The following is a 20,361-nucleotide window of genomic DNA, read 5'->3' on the forward strand; positions in this document are numbered from 1 at the left end:
TAGGGTCTGACAGTGGGTGACAGACTCTTGAGCATGCACTGAATTGGCATCCTAGAGGAGTTGGACATCCTGTACAACCTCTGTAGCATCCAGGGATCGCCTCACCCTGCCACTAACGATGATGACCCTAGCCAAATGCAAAAATAGTGAAAAAAATAGTCAGAAGAGATGAGGAGGGAAAAATGTCAGTGACCTCTACCTGTAAAACAAGTTTGGGGGGTCGTTTCATTGTTGCCCCTCTAGTGTACCTAGTGTTAACTACATTTTCTGCTACTTCATCGAGGATAGACGTTTGAGTGATGTGATGCTAAACACTGATTAAAAATAATTACTTTAATTTTTTTTTGAGCAGTGCATATTTACAGATGTTTCCTGTGTTGTTTCTAAAATCATTTGATGTGTATGATAAGCATACATGTTTCTCTTCCCCTGCATGAATTAAGCATCACTTGACATTTTTCTATAAAGTTGCTTTTCTTCTTTTAACAGCTTTAGGAAAAGATCAACTTTAAATTTTATTTTATGTAAGCTGCTTGGAGAGCGGCAATTGTGTTATATGAATATGTGTTTCCTATAAGATATTTAATCTCAAATATTGTTAAATCTACAGTCTTGTTTGTTGAAAAACAATTTTTCTTGTTTTCTTGTTTCTGCGCTTCATTGCTCCAGATAGATCTAATTCACACATGGCTGATATCATCCACATATTTTAGTTTCTGTCAGTGTAAGATTTAGTTCTTCCTCCCAGCTGTTACCAGGTGCTTGTTTAAAGCGGACTTTCTTATTTTAAGGTGATTATCTTATAAAATAAAGCATTTTAAGGTGGCTATTATTGTGAGTTGTTGTTAAATAAACAAAATTGATTCAAATTGACTTGAACGTTTGTGTTCTAAACACTAAAGTAAGTTAAGTGCTATCAGATCATACATGGCTCAGAGTGGGGAATGTTCATGAACCCAACAGCTGTACATGGGAAGAGAAAGACAGAAATAATAATTATATGTACAGTCTGACTACAGGATTTACTCTACTGTTAAAAATAGGAGCCTAGATATTGATCTTCAGAGGTACCAACAAATACACAGATTACTGTCTTGCAACTGCTGATGCCTTGGGTGTTGATGAGGGTACTTGTTCATCAAACACACTCAGTGATACAGTATTTATTTGTTTGTTTATTTGTTCAGTTTTACAACAAATACATCATCTGGTTATTTTATAAATATAGAAAGATTGTCTCATTCTTGGCTTTAAAAAAGGAGCAGGATTGTGAAAGTGTTTAGACAGCAGATATGATGATTCAAAGGTAATAGATAAAAACACTAATAATTGCAGTACATCAATTTAAAATTATAATAATATTCTAATGAAGTTTTGACTGTCTCAGCTTAGAAAGAACACCCAATAAGTTATTGCACTCAGTAACTGAAGTAGACCCGTAGACTTTTGTTTTCAATAACTTTCATAGTGTAAAAGCCCTTTGATTACTTTATCATTTCTTACTGGTCTATATCCTGTTCTTTTTGTGCAAATACAACATGCCCAGTGTGAGTCATCTACTCATCCATCCATTTGCTGTAGATTAAAATTTCCATATTCTTCGGTCACAGAGGGGCTTGAACCTCTCAAGGCAGGGTGTAACCTGGAGAGGTCACCAGTCTATCAGAGAGTCAACAGAGAAGGAAAGAGAAAATCACTCACAGCTCCAGGGAATTGCAAATCACTGATTGACCTAACATGCATATGTTTGGAGGAAGCAGACGTACTCTGAAAGAACCCACACAGGTATAGAAAGAGCCAATCCAGACTCTAGTGCAGCAGTGCCACTGTCAAGTTAAATGCTGCTGTTCTCTGACATGAATACCTCGTCTTCCATGTAGTTCCATGGTAACAAGGTTGTGCCAGATAAACCCAACAGTTTCCTGACGTGGTCCCCGAGTTTCTCTTGTGATGGCCTGCCTTTTGTCTCTTTCTCTGTCTCCTGTTGGTGTTTGTGTGTGTGCTTGTGGACATGTGTGGACATGAGCTCCACTCATTTTCTCTGCTGCCCCATTGGCTGCTCTCCTGTAGAGGATCAGCTGATCAGATTCACCTGCTTCACCATTTCTAATCAAGCTCAGTATTACGACGGAAGCAGATACTCAGCTGTTGCCATATTATTGTGTCAGTGAGATATGTGCTCTGCTTCTTTCTTATATGAGTTTCTGTTTGTCTTTCAGTGGAATAATCAGTCTCTCTGTGTGTATCAAGCCCCCTGAGTTTCAAACAACAGTGCTTTACTTGGAAAGCCTCAATACTTTCACCGCCATTCCCAAATATCTAATGCACGGATGTCAAACTCCAGTCCTCGAGGGCCGCTGTCCTGAAACATTTCCATGTGTCCCTGCTGCAACACACCTGAATAAAATTAATAGGTCATTAACAAGAGACTAGAACTTGAAAGAATGCTGAGGTGGCAATTCAGCCATTTGATTCATGTCACAGCAGCTCATGAGTGAATGAACGTGGTGCAATAAAATTGCTTTAAGAAGTAAATTATTCCAAACAATTACATTTATTGTAAAATGTAATTTTACAATAAATGTAATTGTAAAATTACATTTATTGTAATTTTACAATTACAATAAATGTAATCCAACAAGACTCCAACAAAGACAGAAAGTCAAGATAAAGTGAGAAAGCAAAGCTCAGGGTAATCAAATTTAGAAATGTCAAACAAATAGTCATAAGTAGGGTTAGGGCACAGGTGTCAAACCCCAGGCCTCGAGGGCCGGTGTCCTGCAACTAGTGATGGGCAGATGAAGCCCCATGAAGCACTGAAGCTTTTCATCCAATTGGTTCACCCCAATGCGAAGCTTCATGAAGCTTCATTTGCTCTAGCAGGACACCTACTGGACGTAAAAATAATAGCTGGTATGAATTTGAAGAGTGTGGCATTTTGCACACAGCCTGTAAATGTCAACAACAAAAGGAGTGTGTAAAACATGTATATTGTAGTGATGGCAGTATACTGTGTATATTTATACTGGCAGTATGGAAAATGATTATTTGGAAATGCTTGAAATGGAAATGATCATTTACTGTGAGGTGAGGTGTGGTTGGGGTGTGGACAGTAGTTGTGCTTTTGTAACGTTGAGGTATGGACAGCTACACACTGAGGCTTTGAGCCTCAGTCCTGCCTGTTCACATTTTATTCTGTAAAAACTAAATTTTCACTGCTTTTATGGCCTTTTTAGTGGGGAGAACATAGCTGGGATTTAATGATTTAACAAATCTTTTAAATCCTTTGTCCTCCACAATGCTAAATAGCTGTGAGTCCTCAATCACCATGCTAACCAGGTCTTCATCTATTTGAGATTGTTCTCCTGAGGAAAGACAATAAAGATAAAGCACAAATATAAATATCACACACGTAACTTATAACAGTTGTATAATATTGTTATATCATTTAGTAACATTACAGCATGCTATATTATCATTGCATTTGATGGCTCACCTGGTCTTGCTCCACAATCGGTGTTCCCCTTATTCTCATGCAAAGCTCTGTAGTGCCTAAGCATGGATGAGGTGTTGTTATATCCCAGCTCCCTGGCACATAGCAAACACTTCACCTTGTACAAAAGTACAGACAGCTCAACATAAATTGTATTGCACCATCAGTATTATGAAAATACATCTTCTGTAGAAATTTACATACCTTGTTGGGAGGAATAAGATCAAAATGTTCCCACACAGGGGAGGACATCCTCCTCTTCTTAGCTGGCTCCATTCTCTCCTGACTTTCTCTCCTCACTCTCATAAACCTCCAAACTGTCTCCAAACTCTCACTAACCGCAACTCTCCATCAAACACCCACATTTTGATTGAAGTCTGAGGGGTTTATATCGCTGTCATATCTCGCGGCAAAGTTCGAACCACTTCATGAACCAGTCACGTGGTACAGCCGGGCAGCGAGGCTTCGGACGTCATCATTTTCAGCTCCTCCCATAAATGAAGCAAGCCTCGATACGCGCTTCGCGGAAACGCCCCCTCCATTACTCGACACACGCTCCGAAGCCTCGATACAGAACGTCCCATCACTACCTGCAACACAGCTGATTCAAGTGGCTAAATTACCTCCTCAACATGTCCTGAAGTTCTCCAGAGGCCTGGTGATGAACTAATCATTTGATTCAGGTGTGTTGACCCAGGGCGATATCTAAAACCTGCAGGACACCGGCCCTCGAGGCCTGGAGTTCGACACCCTGGGGTTAGAGGTTGTAACCTCAGCATGCAGTCGAGTTCAATAATTTCTTGCTAATGACCTACTAATTTTATTCAGGTGTGTTGCAGCAGGGACACATTTAAAAGTTTCAGGACAGCGGCCCTCGAGGACTGAAGTTTGTCACCCCTGCATTAGAGATTCACCAGCTGCTTTGTCTGTTTCTATTCACACGTGAACAAACCCGTCTGTGAGTGGGTCTATCATTCTGCCGATCCATGACATCGCCACCAATCTAATATTGTCGTACAACTAGGGTTAACCTGAAAGCATTATACAGGACACCAAGTGTCTATTCAGCCTAGTTATAGCTTTGCTCCAAGTGTGTTTTTGAAGGGGGAAAAACCTCCGATTAACAATCTTGCGACCTCAGTAAAGTGCTATCATCAAAGCACATGGTTTTGGGTAAATTGTCAGTGGGAGCTAACAAATAACTGTTAATAACTTTCAGCTTCAAATATAACAACATTTTAAAATACAAACATACTAGAAACATATATGTGAGGAGCAGTCACACACAAATAAATCACTAGATACTGAGGTACAACCCCAGGCTTGGGTGACTTTGGTATATTGTATTCTTTTGATGTTGCATTTTGAGTTTTGTATTTGCTAACTTAAAGATTTTATTACTAGTTAGTTTAATTGAATTTATATTCCCTGCACTTAGTTTTAGTTATCTGGGTTCTCTTCCTGGTCATAGTTAGTTATATTTTGTTCCTCTTTTTCACTCATCTTGCTTAAGTCTTGTTACGTCAAGTGTCAAGTTTTGATGTTTGAGCAACAAATATTTATCTGTGCCATGTAGTATTTTTGTCCTTAAAAGTTAAAACTGCATATGTTACAGCTGTACTTTTCTAACCTGTATGCGTCTGCTACTGTGCATGACATTTAATTTTGAACATAAAATGTGGTATTTTTGCTTGAGAATTCTGGTCGTGGGATGAGTTTCGCTGACAAACCTGCCACGCAATGGATGACTATGTTGTTCCATTTGTCATTCTGATTTCCTAGTAGGTGAAACAACTCATATATTTCAGTATCTTAGTTGTAGTTTTTTAATGCAAAGACCTTTATTCCTCTTTCTTGCATGAAGCAACTATTTTCTAACATTTCACTCTACACTTCCTCATTTATATATATAAAAAAACACAACAGCGGACTTTTTATTCAAAACCACAGGAGTGTCAGATGCTGTAATACTTTTATAAACCCTGTTGATCTTTAACTGTATAGCATTTTTAATTGCACATCTTTCCTGAATGCATTATAAATATATAAAGAAGTTTGTTTGCATATGTATGAAGCTCAATGTCTGAGATGATGTCAAAGCCCTGATCTAGCAGCACATTGCAAGGTGTGAAAAACAAGTTGAGCTCATCAACCACATGCTAACCGTCAGTGTCATGGTCCCCTAGTCCTCCTAAACTTCCTGCTCCAAGTTTAGTTTTTCTCCCTATCTCTCTCTCTCTTCTGTGCATGTGTGTCTGTCTATGGGTGGGACCCACTACAGGTTCCTGCCTCTGGCTGAATGCAGCTGCAACAATCTGCCACCCACATCATCTCATCGGGAAGCCACTACATAAAGCATTAGCTGAGGCTCCTTCTTTTTTCTGGGTTTTTTTTAAAGCATTATTGTTCTAACAATCTGCCCCTGAGAAAATCTACATTCAGGCTTGAATTTATTTGCTACCTTCCGTTTGAACCCCAGATTTTAAGTAGTCTAAGACATAACAATGATAAATTGTTCCATTTTTTTTTCTTTAAATTTGTTTTTAAATTAAACCGTTGGTGACACTCTTATAATCTTAAAACACTACGACAAATCACTTTCCCAAACATTATTATCTGAGCAGTTACAATTTACTTTCAGAAGCAGGGATCATATATAATGTCAGCTCTGCATACTGTCCACAGTAAAACAGGAAGTATCAACAGTTAAAAATAAGATGTGTCATCAGTGTCCTCATGTAGGGCTAAAAGAGAAGTAGCAGTGAAGGGCTGAACACATAAAACGAGGTTGCAGAAAGCCTCTACTCCCATAATCAGGTGAAACATTACTATTTTCTCACATTCTGGGTTTCTCACTTCTGTTTCAGTGTTTCTGTTGTCAGTAGCAGTGACAGAATTTCAGGCTCATTGTGAGGATGGGGCTCACTGTGCTCAGCGTGCTGTCCTTATTCTGTGAGTATAAGAAACTTCCTTTATTTGACCGATAAAGACGGAACTATATTGAGTGCTAAATGTTTGTCCAACTATTGATACTACTGGTAAAATTCTATTCATTAAAAAGGCTTTTATTTGCGACATGTGACCACTGATGATTGAATGATATGTTACAGTGCTGAATATTACCCTCTGCTGTGGAGACGCTCAAGGTAAGTGAACAGCTTTCTTCCTTTTTTATTTTTCTATGGATTGATGTGTGAATAACATTCTTGTTTTTTCTTCATTTTTGCAAATTATATTAAAAATACATTAATAATTGCTTGTAAAGTGAGAAATCTTCCTCTGCATTAAGACAAAATCTGGTCTGAACTTTTTCTGTGTGTTTATGTTCATGTTGGATTTTAGATGCTGAGCTGAGCCTTAAACCAAACGTGTCCCATTTATTTGCTGGAGAGTCTGTAACCTTCATCTGTGACATGAGAGAGGGAAATGCCACTGACTGGCTTTACAAATTCAACTGGAATGATCAAGAAATGGTCCAATTCAGTAAAAGTAGCTCCTACTCACTTTACCTGACAGCAGAGCTGAGTGGGAATTATCAATGTATTGGTCATCGCAATGGCTTGAAAGATTTTACAAAACAGAGTAATAACCTGACTCTGTCCATATCAGGTAAGCAACTGTATCATATTTATTAGACTTTCATTCTCCAGTAGCACAGCTGTGTTAAATCCAGCATCAGAGTTTCAGTTTATGTTATTCCAAAGTTTCTGTTTAGTATTTTTCTTTTATTCTTGTTGATGTAATGATCTCTGCACAGCAGGGAGTGGACAGTGACATTAAGCAGACATTTCCTGCTAGGTTACAAACTCAGAGTCGACCTGTGAAGGCTGAAAATGTAGCAGGAAGTAAATATGTCAAGTACGATGTAACTTTCAGCTGAGCGTTGTGAAAACTGGTGAAGATGACACCAAATTAGGAAGCAGTGTGAACTTTAGCATAGTGTATGTTATATATAGTATGATGTATGAGAGACGTGAGAAGAACTGGTCACATGAGATGCTGCCTTGATGAATTACTTCAGCCTTTTATTCTACATATTATGAGAAATTGTTAACGTTGAGGTTTTCCCAGAAAAAAAATGCATAAATAACAAAAACAACATATTCTAAATCAAACAGCACTCAGACCCACGGCGACTATAACAGCAGACAGGACAACTATTCCAGTGGGGGGCTCGGTGACACTGACCTGCTCTGTTCAGGGCTCTGCTGGCTGGAATTTTGATTGGTTCAGACAAGTACCAGATTCTCGTGAAGTAGCAATTAATACGAACACTTTGCAGAACTTCATTAATGTCTCAGATGAAGGCATCTATCGGTGCAGAGGAAGAAGAGGAAACCCAGTTTTCTTCACAAGTCTCAGCAAAGTGTATCACATTCAGAAAACATGTGAGTTTGATAACTTTTGTAAGAAATTAAAGAACAAAGATTTATGATGACCAACCTTTTCTTTATTAATTCATTTTCGGTATGAAAAGTGTCCAACAGGGCCTTTGTGACTCTGCAACAGAACTGGACTCAGATATTCAGCGGTGAGATGATCACCATCAAATGTGAGATCCAAGGACGAGAAAACACTGAGTGGCAGTATGAATGGAGAACAACAAGCTCAAAAACACCTCCCACACACAGTGAATACAACATCAGCAGTGCTTCATTTTCCTACAACGGGCAATATTGGTGTAAGGGTAGAAGAGACTTGTTCTTCTCAACAGCTTGGAGTGATGCTTTTACACTAAAAGTCTGTAAGTAAAATCACCTTTGAGTTTATTATCTACTCTTATTCATCTGACCAGCTATAGAAAAACATCTCTGTTTTACTCTAACAAACAGCAAACAAACCCAGACCCACAATCACTGCTGAGAGAAGAACTATACCAGCTGGAGGCAATGCAACACTCAGCTGCTCTGTGGGGAGCTACAATGAGTGGAAATACTTCTGGTTCAGACGTGCCTCAGTCTTTTCAGAAATTCAGGTGATTAGAAACAAAGAACCAGATCAAATGATCACTGTCACACAGGGAGGTATCTACTACTGCAAGGGAGGGAGAGGAAACCCAGTTTTCTTCACAGAGGACAGTGATCCAATCACTATTGAAAAAAGAGGTGAGTTTAAGCGTTTTCATTTGGATTAACATGGGATGCAGAAATATTTAAAACTCGACCAATTAGATTTTTGTTTTTGTAAAGTTTCCAGCAAAGCAGTTGTGTCCCTGGAGCCCAGCTGGCCTCTGATATTCAGTGGCGAGAAGATCACTGTTAGATGTCAGATTCCTTTAGGTGGAAGCACTGAGTGGGAGTATGAGTGGAGCAAACCCGACTCAAGCACAGTTATGGCAAATAATGCATACTTAAATCTTAATGCATCTGTGATCAGCAGTGGAAGCTACAGGTGTATGGGTAAAAACAAACAGGAGCTGTATGCTGTGACAGAGTGGAGTGATGTCATCACACTGACAGTCTCTGGTAAGAAAGTTTCATTTTGTTATGCCTATATAAGGCACAAGCGTAACATTATATAATAACTACATAGTGTAAGGCATTAATGATCTATTGGTGCATCGTTGATTATTTATAAAAACCTTATGGCATAATAAACATTACAACTAATAATGATGAAATCATTATTCTTCATTAACGGGTCATAGCATGTTTAATGAGCATTTTTGTTGTATATAAATGACTGTTTTGTAAATTAAGCATTTCATCAAGTATAAAACGCTTAAACCTAATAGCAGTAGCATTATGTCAAAAGTGTAAGTAAAAAAAGTATTCAGATGCACATTTATGCATGTAAGGACTCGTTTTTTATCAACTAGTAAGAGAGCTTCGTCATGAAGTATTTTCAAAGGAAAAGTTTAAGGTCATTAAAATCTAATGAAAACGAAGATGCTGTTAAAGAATTTATGCGAATTCGATAAGCTGGGCAATACTATTTAATTTGAGAACCAAGAAGCAGAAGGTAAAACAGCATCATAGTCTGAAATACATGCGTCATAAATCTGTGTGGGACATAAGGTCTGGTGTGTGTGTCCCTTTTCCTGTGTTGGACAAGTCACTGAGTAAGTGAGGTTAAATCTTTCAACAAGATGAAGACATTAGATATTAAATATTATAATATTAAATAATAATATTAAAACCACCAACAATTGAAAGTGATCATAATTCAGGGTTATTTCACCCACAAACTCTGCAAATTCTATTTAAAAATCTTAGTGGTAGATCAGAGTGCACAGCACAGTATAAATGTCGACACTGGAAACTGGATTTGAAAACAGTTGCTAACCCCCACCTCTGCCAGTAGTACAAAGTAGTTGTAAGAATAGGCTGGACTCACCATCACTAAGACAAGCATCTGTGGGAAACATAAAATCCTGTGAGGTGAAGAATTCATTTAACAGAAAAGCCTTGTTTGTTAATGATCTAAGCAGATGAAGAGTACAAAGGCAGCTGGTCCTGATGTCACATCAGTGGAGGTATGGAGATGTCCAGAAGAGAGGGCAGTGGGCCTTTTAGTCACATTTTTTGACACAAGCCTGAGGAATGGAGAACTGTATTGGTGCAGATTTTCAAGATCAAGTGTGAAATGTAGAGCTGTAGTAACAGTGATAAAACTGATGAGCCATAACATGAAAATATGGGAAACAGTTGTTGAAGCTAAGTTGAGAAGGGTGGTGATGATTAGTGAGCAAGCAGGATGGAGTCATGGCTATAGGGCATTGCAGATGTGATATTTGCTTTGAGAGTGTCGATGAAAAGGGTAGAGAACTTCAGAATTGAATGCAATTCAATTTAATATAAATTTGAACAATACTGGGAGATCAAAGTAATATAGTTATACAATTAAAAAGGACTTTGGGGAATTATCTGCAATATGTACCTCTTAAAAAGTGCAATGTCTTGGGGTACTCTCATATTTATTTCCTCTTGAAATTGCTAAAATCACACATAGATGTATCATATCAAGTGTACGTGATTAGAACTTTGTGACTAAGCATTTGTAATGAAGCTTTCCATGTTTAAACCTTTACACACTTAGTTTGGTGTGCTCCTGACTGTTGAAGTGAGAGTGAACAGAATGATATATATATATGTATATAAAAAAATAAAAATAAATATATATATATATATATATATATATATATATATATATATATATATATATATATATATATATATATATATATATATATATATATATATATATAATTAATTTTTTTTTTCTTTTTGGGTTGGTTATTCACCTGCTGTTAAGTCAATATATCTGTGAAGGTTCTCAGTCATCCAGGTCATCGTAGTCTGAGGAGCTTGGAAAGAAAAGTGTCTGGACTTCTTTAAGTTCCTTGAAGACGTTTCACCTCTCATCCGAGAAGCTTCTTCAGTTCTAAGGTCAGAACTTAGTAACCTTGGGGGGTTACTCCCACTGGGTTTAAATCTGGCACTCTCCGCCATTTAACCTTAGAACTGAAGAAGCTTCTCGGATGAGAGGTGAAACGTCTTCAAGGAACTTAAAGAAGTCCAGACACTTTTCTTTCCAAGCTCCTTAGACTACCTGCTGTTAAATGAGTTTCTTCTACCAAAATAAATAATAACAAAATTAGACTTTGATATGTGAATATTCCTTATTAAGAACTGAATATTCAATGTGCAGTCCTAATTTTTTCATAACAGTGCATTTGTTACCAACAGATGACTGCAAAAATAAACTGAGTTTGATAAAAGCATATAACTGCAAATGTTAATATTTCATATATGTGATGCAAACATACATACTTGGTACAGGCTGAGTGCTACTGAATAAGGCTACGTTCACACTGCAGGCGAAAGCGCATCGAATCCGACTTTTTTGACCCTATGCGACCCATATCCGATCATGGTATGACAGTTTGAACAGCACAAATCCGATATTTTCAAATCCAACCTGGATTTCTTGCGTATGTGGTACTGAATTAGATACATATCTGATGTTTTAGAAAGCGACTGCTGTTTGAACGGTCATGTCGCATTAAATCCGTCTTCTGTGTCACTGACACAAGACAGACGCCAATTATCAGCGCCGGAGACGACACTCCTGGCCATCCCGTGTAGATGTTAGTGAAACTGTTGGGAAGACAACGTTGGAGAAACGTGAACATTTTATTTTTACGGTATAATCTGCAGATTCTGACAGAAATCTGCAACTATCCTTTGAAGCACCGCTCCTCTCTTAAACAGCAATAAGGATCATTATTTGGCCATATGTAAATAACAAAAATAATTTTATAACTTAAAGCAAAATTGGGAAACATAAAGTCTGAAACAAGTCTTTATATTAAAGCCATCAGTCAAACAATATTGTTTGGTCTGGGTCTAAACAGAGCGCGTTGTGTGTGACGTCTTCTTTTGCGCATGCGGGCCGCTTTGAGCGTTCACAGTAGAGCGCGTTTGCTGTCACATTTTATTTATAGTGTGAACAAGCAGACAAAAAAATCTGATTTGATCAAAAAATCTGAATTGAGCATTAAGACCTGCAGTGTGAACGTAACATAAGATATACTATGTATCCTTTAAGAATTGCTTGTAAAATTGTAATTGTCTCTAAAGCAAAGGGGCAGTAATTGTTTCACTGTAATTTTATTATACTTTTTTTTCTAAATTAAACAGGAAACAGACCAAAGGCCAGCATCAGTGCTGACAGTAGAGTCTTTCTAGAAGGTGATACAGTCACTCTGACCTGCTCTGTGACACCCTCCACTACTGGTTGGAGTTACTACTGGTACAGAGGCAAGAAAACCTCAGAACCACTGACGATGGCAGAAGTTGTTCTCCACTCTGATGGACAAATCGGTGTATCACAGGAAGGAGACTATTGGTGCAGAGGAGGACGAGGCAACCCAGTTTACTATACAGACTACAGTGATGTGATCAGTATTAAAAAAACTGGTGAGTCATGGTGAATTTCCCTTTATTTAATTAATGGAAGATGTTAAAAAGTAATTTAATTAGTTATTTATTTTTATTTATTTATTTATTTTTTCTGTTTAACAGTTAGAAACAGGCCTGCTGTGACTCTGCATCCAAACTGGCCTGAGGTATATAGAGGAGAGACAATCACTTTGAAATGTGAGATCCCAGGAGAAGACACTGAGTGGGATTATGAGTGGGCAACTAGCAGCTCACATCAACCTCCAAACCAAAATGAATACAAGATTAACTCTGTTTCTACATCACACTATGGGCACTACTGGTGTAAGGGCAGAATGAGAAGTACACAACAGAATTCAACAATGTGGAGTGCATCCTTTGAACTAAAGATAGTTTATGGTGAGTGAATTATAAATGTAATGTGAATTGTCTGCTTGCATTTATTAACAGACAATCTGCCCTTAAGGTTCTTGTACATGATCTCACTCTGAAAAAATAATTTTCCAATAGAACGTCATCCTGTCCTCACTGTGTCTCCATCATGGCTGAGTCCTGGAGCCTCAGTAACTCTGAACTGTGAGGTTGAACATCCGTCTGCAGGATGGAGCTTCTACTGGTATAAACTTATTAAACAGGAGTCAGGCATGTATCACCCCTACCACTATTACCCCTATGACTATTACTCCAGATACAGACACTGGATTCATGATAATAGACTTAATCGCCTCTACAAGTATGAATTATTACCTGGAAGCATCAGTGGGACTGCACAGGACTCCTACATCATTCATGGACAGACACACACAGCAGGATATGTATGCAGAGCTGGAAGAGGAGACCCAGAGTATCACACTGATCACAGTCAACCAAAGTTTGTCTGGTCTGCAGGTCAGTATTTTTGCTCCTAATTCAAAAAGGTAAAAATAAGTGTTACTATTGCATTCACAGTCTTCAATCTATTAATCTATCAAGAAAAAAATGACAGTTCTTGTTTTTCCTCTAGATTTAAATTCAGCAGCCTCTCTCACAGTCAGTCCTAACAGAGTGCAGCACTTCATTTATGATTCAGTATCTCTGAATTGTTCTGGAAACTCTTCTCAGTGGAAAGTGATGACATTTACTCAGGACGGCTATCTGAGAGAACTCCGGGAATGTGGAAACCGGGGGATAATGACTGAATCCACATGCAACATAGATTATCTCCGGTACCAAGATGCTGTGTACTGGTGTGAGTCTGAATCAGGACAGTTCAGCAATGGAATCAACATTACTGCACCTTGTAGGTCTTTACATCCCTAATTCTAAAGAGTTTGGATGCTGTGTAAAATATAAATTAAGAAAGAAAACAGTATCTATGTTTAAGCTTTTAAAATGAGAAACTGTATAATTGCATGAAATAAGTCATTTTAAATGTGGTGGCAGCAACGCATCACAAAAAAGGGAGAGGGCCACATTTACCACTGTGTAGCATCTCCACTTATTTTAACAGCAGTCTATAAACATCTGGGGACTGTAGAAACCGGCTGCTGGACCTTTGGGAGAGCAATATTATCCCATAGTTTTCTGATAGAGGCTTATATCTGCTCAACAATCCTGGGTCTTCTTTGTCATGTTTTTCATTTTGTGATACACAAATTGTTTTCAAATGGTATAGTAACCTTGAAACACTGACTAATCTGCAACAAAAAAATCTATCCTTGCTGCAAGTCATCTTATTACAATGTGTATACAGCAGAATAGAACATGTATTTATACAATGTTTGACATGTTTCATTATATGGTTCAATATCTACATTTTTGAAATATATTTTCCACATAATTACCAAGAGTTTAGTTTTCTATTAAGTGGCACCAACAGGATTTAAATTCACAGTACAGCCATTGCACACATTGTGCTCATTTCTGAGTTATTTATTTATTTACAAATAACTCCAACACTGCAGAGGATGAAGCAGAAATGTGAGCCCATGATTATAGGTGTGGTAATAGCTTTGTGTCATAACAGTATTCATAATTATGAGACGACGTAGCCAAAAATGCATCTGAAATCCAGCTATAGCTTAAATGATCATGCTGTGGTTAAAAGTGTGAGGAAAAATAATACTAATAAAACATAACAAAGAACAGGATTAGAGCTGTTGATGCCACCGTCTTCATTTACCAAACAAGGATGGAAACAGTAGACTTTATGTTGGCAAGTTCTCTCATATTTTAATGGCTTTTACAGATACTGATGTGATCCTGGTGAGCCCTGTCCATCCAGTCAATGAAGGGGACTCTGTTGCTCTTGGCTGCAAGTTGAGGACAGGAAACTTCAATTCCACTGTTGCATTCTACAAAAATGGGAAACTAATTCAAAATGATGACCGAGAAAAGCTAAATATCCCTGCAGTGTCAAAGTCTGATGAAGGTTTCTACAAGTGTGACTATTCAGGGCATGAGTCACCAGAAAGTTGGATGTCAGTAAAAGGTAAGTGTGAACGATACAGTTGTAGACAGAAAAGAAATACCCTGTTGTCTCTGTTTCAAAAGATTTAAACAAAAGGCTCATAAAATAAAACCAGCCGGCCAGTAGTGACAGTCTACAAAATCTAAGTGTGAAAATGAAGAAGATTAAAAGGTTAAAAGAAGGTTAAAATGGTCCTGCCCACGTAAAGTATGCAAACCCTTATTTTGAACTAAAACTGTATTTTATAGTTTGTATGTTTAGCCATTTTTATAAATCGTTGATTATTGCATCTTCCAGTCATTACTGTGTAACCCTTTACAATATTTTTCATCTCCACAGTTTAAAGAGATGACTTTCTGATTTAACAAAACATTTACAGACATCTTCAGACACACCAGAAAATGCCTGTCAGGTTCAAAGTGTCCTTTGCCCTTGATGTATCCCATTGATTGGGTTATATCATTATAGATGAAGCTAATTTTTACACTTTATCATTACAGGATCCAGATCTTCACTTTCTGTCTCTCTAATCACGGGGCTGGTTAGTGGTGTCTCACTGATTCTCCTGCTGTCCCTGCTGCTCTGTTGTTGGCACAAAAAATCAAAGGGTGAATTTTTTATTTATTTTTATTTCATATATTAACTGCCAGACACTGCCATGGTATGGACAATTATTGTGTTTATTTGTAATACTCACCCATTTAATATTATTACTACTGTCTTCTCCATAGGTGCACTTTGTATCAGGTTGGTAAAACACTCTTGTCTTGTCTCCAGTAAACAAACACTATGTAACACATTCATTGTAACTTGAACCTGTTTAAAACCTCAGACCAGCCCAGTCTCAGGAAACCAGTCAGGCTGCTGCTACAGTTCAAACTATGAGCCAGGATGAAAATCAGCAGCAAATATATTCCTCTCTTCTTCACGGTCAGCCACACACCTGTTACAAAATAAGAGCATTTACAGCTGAACCTTTCTATACTCATGTTTATATTCACAGTTATAATATAGCTGCAAGTTTACTGCACACAGAGTGATTATTTTGTCATTGTCTTAATTCTCACTGACCCAAAGGTGACATGAACGTCTATGAGTCATGCAGACCTTCTGAAAACACTGGTACAGTATAAGATATGTCTTTGTTTTTATTAAAGATTAGATAAAAATCTTATTTTTACTGAGAAATAAAAATCTAAAATAGTACAATTGTCCTCATTTTAGCTGGACGGACAGATGACTACAGAAATATCTCTCTTCAGCTCAGAATTGTCGAACAGAGGAGTGAGTACAAAAAATGTGAAAATCCAAAACAGATTTTGAATTATAATTACAAATGCATCATGTAGCCAAAAGCATGTGCACTTCTGAAATCATACCTGTAAATATATGTAACATTTAAGTTTCAGTGAATAAAATATCATTTGTATACTGTACCATTTAAATTTTCAAGGCCCTTCAGAGTCATGATACCCACATATATTTTCCGTGTTAATATACAGGAAAGCGTGATGATCCAGAAGAAACTTCTGACTACCATAATGTAGATCCAAACTCAGCTACAGGTACAAATATTAAATGTACCAAATATTTAGTTTCAGGGATGAAATATGTATCACATATGTGTGTTGGGCTACATGTGTGTTAACTTCAAGGGAGCTTTAATTAGATGTCCTAATAAGAAGAAGAAACTCATTTGTAGCCCTTTTAAAAACACGCCTTCAGTATCATTAAACCTGTTCTTTAGTTAGTTTTACTTTATTCTGTTTTCATTTATTTCATTTTATGTATTTACTTTTGAAGGTCCCTAAAGGAGGCACGGCATCAATAAAACAAGAGAAGGTCAACAGCAACATGAAAAAACAAACAAAAACATTAAAAAAACATTATGTCAGTGATATGGCAGCATATGGCTTCATGCTGAGAAAGAAGTATAAGTAAGGTCAGAGGGAGCTTCACTGTGTCTTTGTGGATCTAGAGTAAGGATATGGTGCCAAGCGTGTGGGGTACTGCGTGAGGATGTCAGGAGTAGCTGAGAAGTATGTGAAGGTGGTGCAGGACATGTATGAGGACAGTGAGACAGCAGTGAGGTGTGTGGTTGTAACTTAGCAGTTCAAGCTGGGGGTGGGATTACATCAGGAATCAGCTCTGAGCCCCTTCTTGTTTGCAGTAGTGATGGACAAGATGACAGATGAGGTCATGCAGGAGTCTCTGTGGATTATGTTGTTTGCAGAAAACATTGTGATGTGTAGTGAGAGTAGGGAGCAGGTGGAAGAGAGGCTGGAGAGGAGGACGCATGCATCGGAAAGAAGAGGAATGAAATTCAGTAGAAGCAAGACAGAACACATGTGTATGGATAAGAGACAGTTTAACAGTGAAGCTGGAGTAGGAGTACAGGAAGTGAAGGTGGATAAGTTCAACTGAGAGCCCCAAAGAGAGTGCAGCAAGGGTGGGTAAAGAGTGGGCAGGGGTGATTTGTGACATATGGACAGCAGCGAGATTGATAGGGAAGGTTTGCAAGACTGCACGACTATTTATTTGTAAATGATCAATTAATAAATTAATTGTTATTGTAATAATTATTATTGTAATTGTATAAATGTTTACAGTATAATTCAGAGTTGGATATCAAACTAAAGGAAAATTACAAAGACACTTCCAACTCTAACAATACTAAGCTCCTAAGTATCATAATTGTACTGGTGACCATGTCACATGATCACCAGTATAAACATGCTCATGAGTATCATGATGAGTAATTCTGTGTGTAAATATATACGAAACATATAAACATGAGGAAGTTTGAATTTTGTAGAAGTGTTTTTATGATGAAAATATTGTATAAAGTATAAGTATAAAGTGTATTAAGTAGTTTTTCACATTGAACTGTATCCCATTTTCTCATTATTGTAATCGCGTTTCTATTAAAATAAAAAATATTAAATTACTTAAATGTTGTTGTAGGAAGCTTCATTTCTTGCACTAGTCGCTCTATCACAGTAACATTATAAAAATTTCTGTATTTCCAACCATGTTTTGTTTCAGTCTTGGTGACTTAAGTACTTGAGCTTATATTTATGCTTTGTGTTTGATTTGACTCATTAGATTACGACACAAGATGTGAAGTATTTTCTCAAGCCAGGTGCTCGACTGTGTGTTGACTCACACAGGTGGTCCTCTTGGGGTACAACATATCTACCTTCCTCCATCATATCTCCTTGCTGTCTTCCTTTAAAAGTCAGAGTTCCATTTAAAGTTCCTACTTTCTTCTCCAAACTCTTGTCTTTCCTCTCTTGCTGTCCTCAACACACCCTCTGTCTCTCCTTCCTTTGTCTATGGAAAACAGTAGCACAGTTTCTACTGGCACCTTGTTGTCTTGCAGCACCAGAGGAGGCCCCAACCTATGTAACATGGAAATCACATTATTTATGATGCATGTGTTTGATTTGGCAAATATTTTATACTAGACCAGTGGTTCTCAAACTTTTCACACTGAGTACACCCTCATAAAATATATGGCTCTTGAAGTACCACCCTTATGACCAACATTAAAGCACAGTAGTATAGGCCTATTTAACACCATTTACAGTTTACATGAGTCAAATGTATTTGTTATATGAATATGTTTATTTTAGCTGTCATAAACAGGATGTGAAAAGTAATAATAAGAAGAAGAACTGTACTGCATTAAAACATTCACAACAGGTGGGATATCCGGTCTTTAAGTGATGACGTATGAACCCTGCTTCCAGGTCCAAACTACTCTGCATTTATTAAGGCTATGTGTTTTTAACATGTTTTAATATTTTGTATCTTGTTCTATTTGATCATTGATCATTGTCGACCTCTCTCGGTTTTCATTACAGCTATTCATTTTAAAGCTGAGTTTTTAAAACCTTACAATGTAACTACAGCCCAGCCCATGCAGCAGTATATTAATGAGTAACCTTGTAATGTGGATGGATTAACTCAGTTGTTCTCCTGACTGAAGTTTTGTCCGTTTATAGCAGGGGTGTCAAACTCAAATACACAGTGGGCCAAAATTCAAAACTGGAACAAAATCGCGGGCTAACGTTAATATTTATTGAAATATATTTATTCCTCCAGATATAAAAATGAATCTTTTCTTATGGACTCAAACACGTTTTGCTGAAAAACTGAATATGGAACAAGCAAAGCTTAATACTAAACAATATATATATTAGCTGTATAATACTAGCAGGCCAACTCTAATAGTTATTTGGTATGGCTTCGTGGGCCAAATGTAATTAGGCTGCGGGCCAAATTTGGCCCGCGGGCCAGAGTTTGACACCTATGGTTTATAGCATCCTGCCATGCGATTGCATTTGTCCCTAACCTTCGGGAACCATCACGTTAACTTTCATTGAATGGAAAAATGTTAGCGTTCACCCTCCAGTTTCACTGTTTATATTATGCTAACATAGCTGTGTCGCTAGCCACCACATAGCCCAACTTCAGTAACCCTACAAACACCACTGCTGTTTAGTTTTCCGTCTTCATTTTTGTTAAAAGTGATAGCAGAGCTGTATGTTTTAGATTTTGCTGTGGCAGTTAAGCCAAGAGAAGCATTGCCAGGAGTTATTGAAACTCAATGTAAAAGCACAAGATGGTGATGTGGTAAATTTTGACACAGATTATGCACAGCTTTATATCAGCTGTGTAAAAAGACACAGATCTGATTAAGGTCATTAAGTCCCCAAAACAACTAATATTAAGATATAATTTAGTTTGTGACACAAGTAATTAAAACCACCTGAAAGCGTCCACAGGAAAACAAAATAAAAAGAAACTAAAAGGACCCAGCCCTGGACACTGAGAACGACCAATGCATCAGCAGGTGATGTTCTGAGAGAGGTGGTCTAAGATCTGAGCTGACACACAGACAAACAGCCACACACAGTCACAAACGTGCATTCCCACCCTCATGCACATATATGCAAATACTCGCACACACATGGAGACACACAGAAATGAACACAGTACACACACACTCCCCATACATACTCTATACCCTCAAGCCTGTGGAACATCAGAGGCAGATGATAGATATGGACAGACCAAGTGGAACACAGCTTGGCTGAAGCAAAACTTGGGTGTGGGAGGCACACAGTGCAGGTGGAGCATTGATGACTTTAACTGAGGATATTGTTGGGCGGTGGATGTAATTCTTCGAGGACTTCCTTAGTCCCACTAACACATCAATGCAGTTTTCATCCCGGTCGCGGAACAGCGGATCAGCTCTTTACCCTATCAAGCCTAGCCAACCAGTCTACATGTATTTTGTGGACTTGGAGAAGGCATTCGACCGTGTTCCTCAGTGTGTTATGTGGGAGGTGCTTTGGGAGTACTGGCCCGTTGCTATGAACCATTCGATCCTTATACACCCATTGCAAAAGCTTTGCCTGCATAACCAGCAATAAGTCAGACTTGTTTCCAGTGGGTGTTGGACTCCGCAGGGCTGCCCTATGTCACCGTTTCTGTTCATTATATTTTGT

At 37.9% G+C, this 20,361-nt stretch overlaps 1 protein-coding gene and 3 long non-coding RNA genes across 5 annotated transcripts; 2 read left to right on the plus strand and 2 right to left on the minus strand.

Annotated features, from left to right (window-relative positions):
* Nucleotides 1-21: 21 nt before the first annotated feature.
* On the minus strand, nt 22-10,024 carry LOC308392202. Of its 2 annotated transcripts, none has more exons than XR_013970779.1 (5): nt 9,830-10,024; nt 7,937-8,004; nt 7,682-7,804; nt 1,504-1,659; nt 22-127 (listed from the first exon to the last, which is right to left on the minus strand). It is a non-coding gene; the product is annotated as an uncharacterized lncRNA (long non-coding RNA). The 2 variants fall into 2 exon arrangements; XR_013970780.1 differs by having other exon boundaries at nt 7,937-8,069.
* LOC308392154 lies at nt 3,303-4,087 on the minus strand. Its single transcript, XR_013970770.1, has 3 exons — nt 3,698-4,087; nt 3,497-3,611; nt 3,303-3,365 (listed from the first exon to the last, which is right to left on the minus strand). It is a non-coding gene; the product is annotated as an uncharacterized lncRNA (long non-coding RNA).
* LOC308392438 lies at nt 6,314-6,998 on the plus strand. Its single transcript, XR_013970804.1, has 3 exons — nt 6,314-6,445; nt 6,604-6,639; nt 6,836-6,998. It is a non-coding gene; the product is annotated as an uncharacterized lncRNA (long non-coding RNA).
* LOC308386273 (obscurin-like) lies at nt 7,734-17,735 on the plus strand. Its single transcript, XM_080865706.1, has 16 exons — nt 7,734-7,881; nt 7,971-8,237; nt 8,326-8,598; nt 8,683-8,958; nt 12,136-12,414; nt 12,520-12,795; nt 12,907-13,284; nt 13,400-13,675; nt 14,624-14,866; nt 15,346-15,453; nt 15,577-15,592; nt 15,678-15,775; nt 15,923-15,967; nt 16,070-16,129; nt 16,348-16,410; nt 16,649-17,735. Exons 2-16 carry the CDS (start codon nt 8,030-8,032, stop codon nt 16,654-16,656), a joined length of 2,607 nt encoding a protein of 868 aa, XP_080721832.1. The 5' UTR covers nt 7,734-7,881; nt 7,971-8,029; the 3' UTR covers nt 16,657-17,735.
* The last annotated feature ends 2,626 nt before the right edge of the window (nt 17,736-20,361 follow it).

The sequence above is a fragment of the Rhamphochromis sp. 'chilingali' genome (assembly GCF_963969265.1).
Source record: "Rhamphochromis sp. 'chilingali' genome assembly, chromosome: 1".
NCBI lineage: Eukaryota > Metazoa > Chordata > Actinopteri > Cichliformes > Cichlidae > Rhamphochromis > Rhamphochromis sp. 'chilingali'.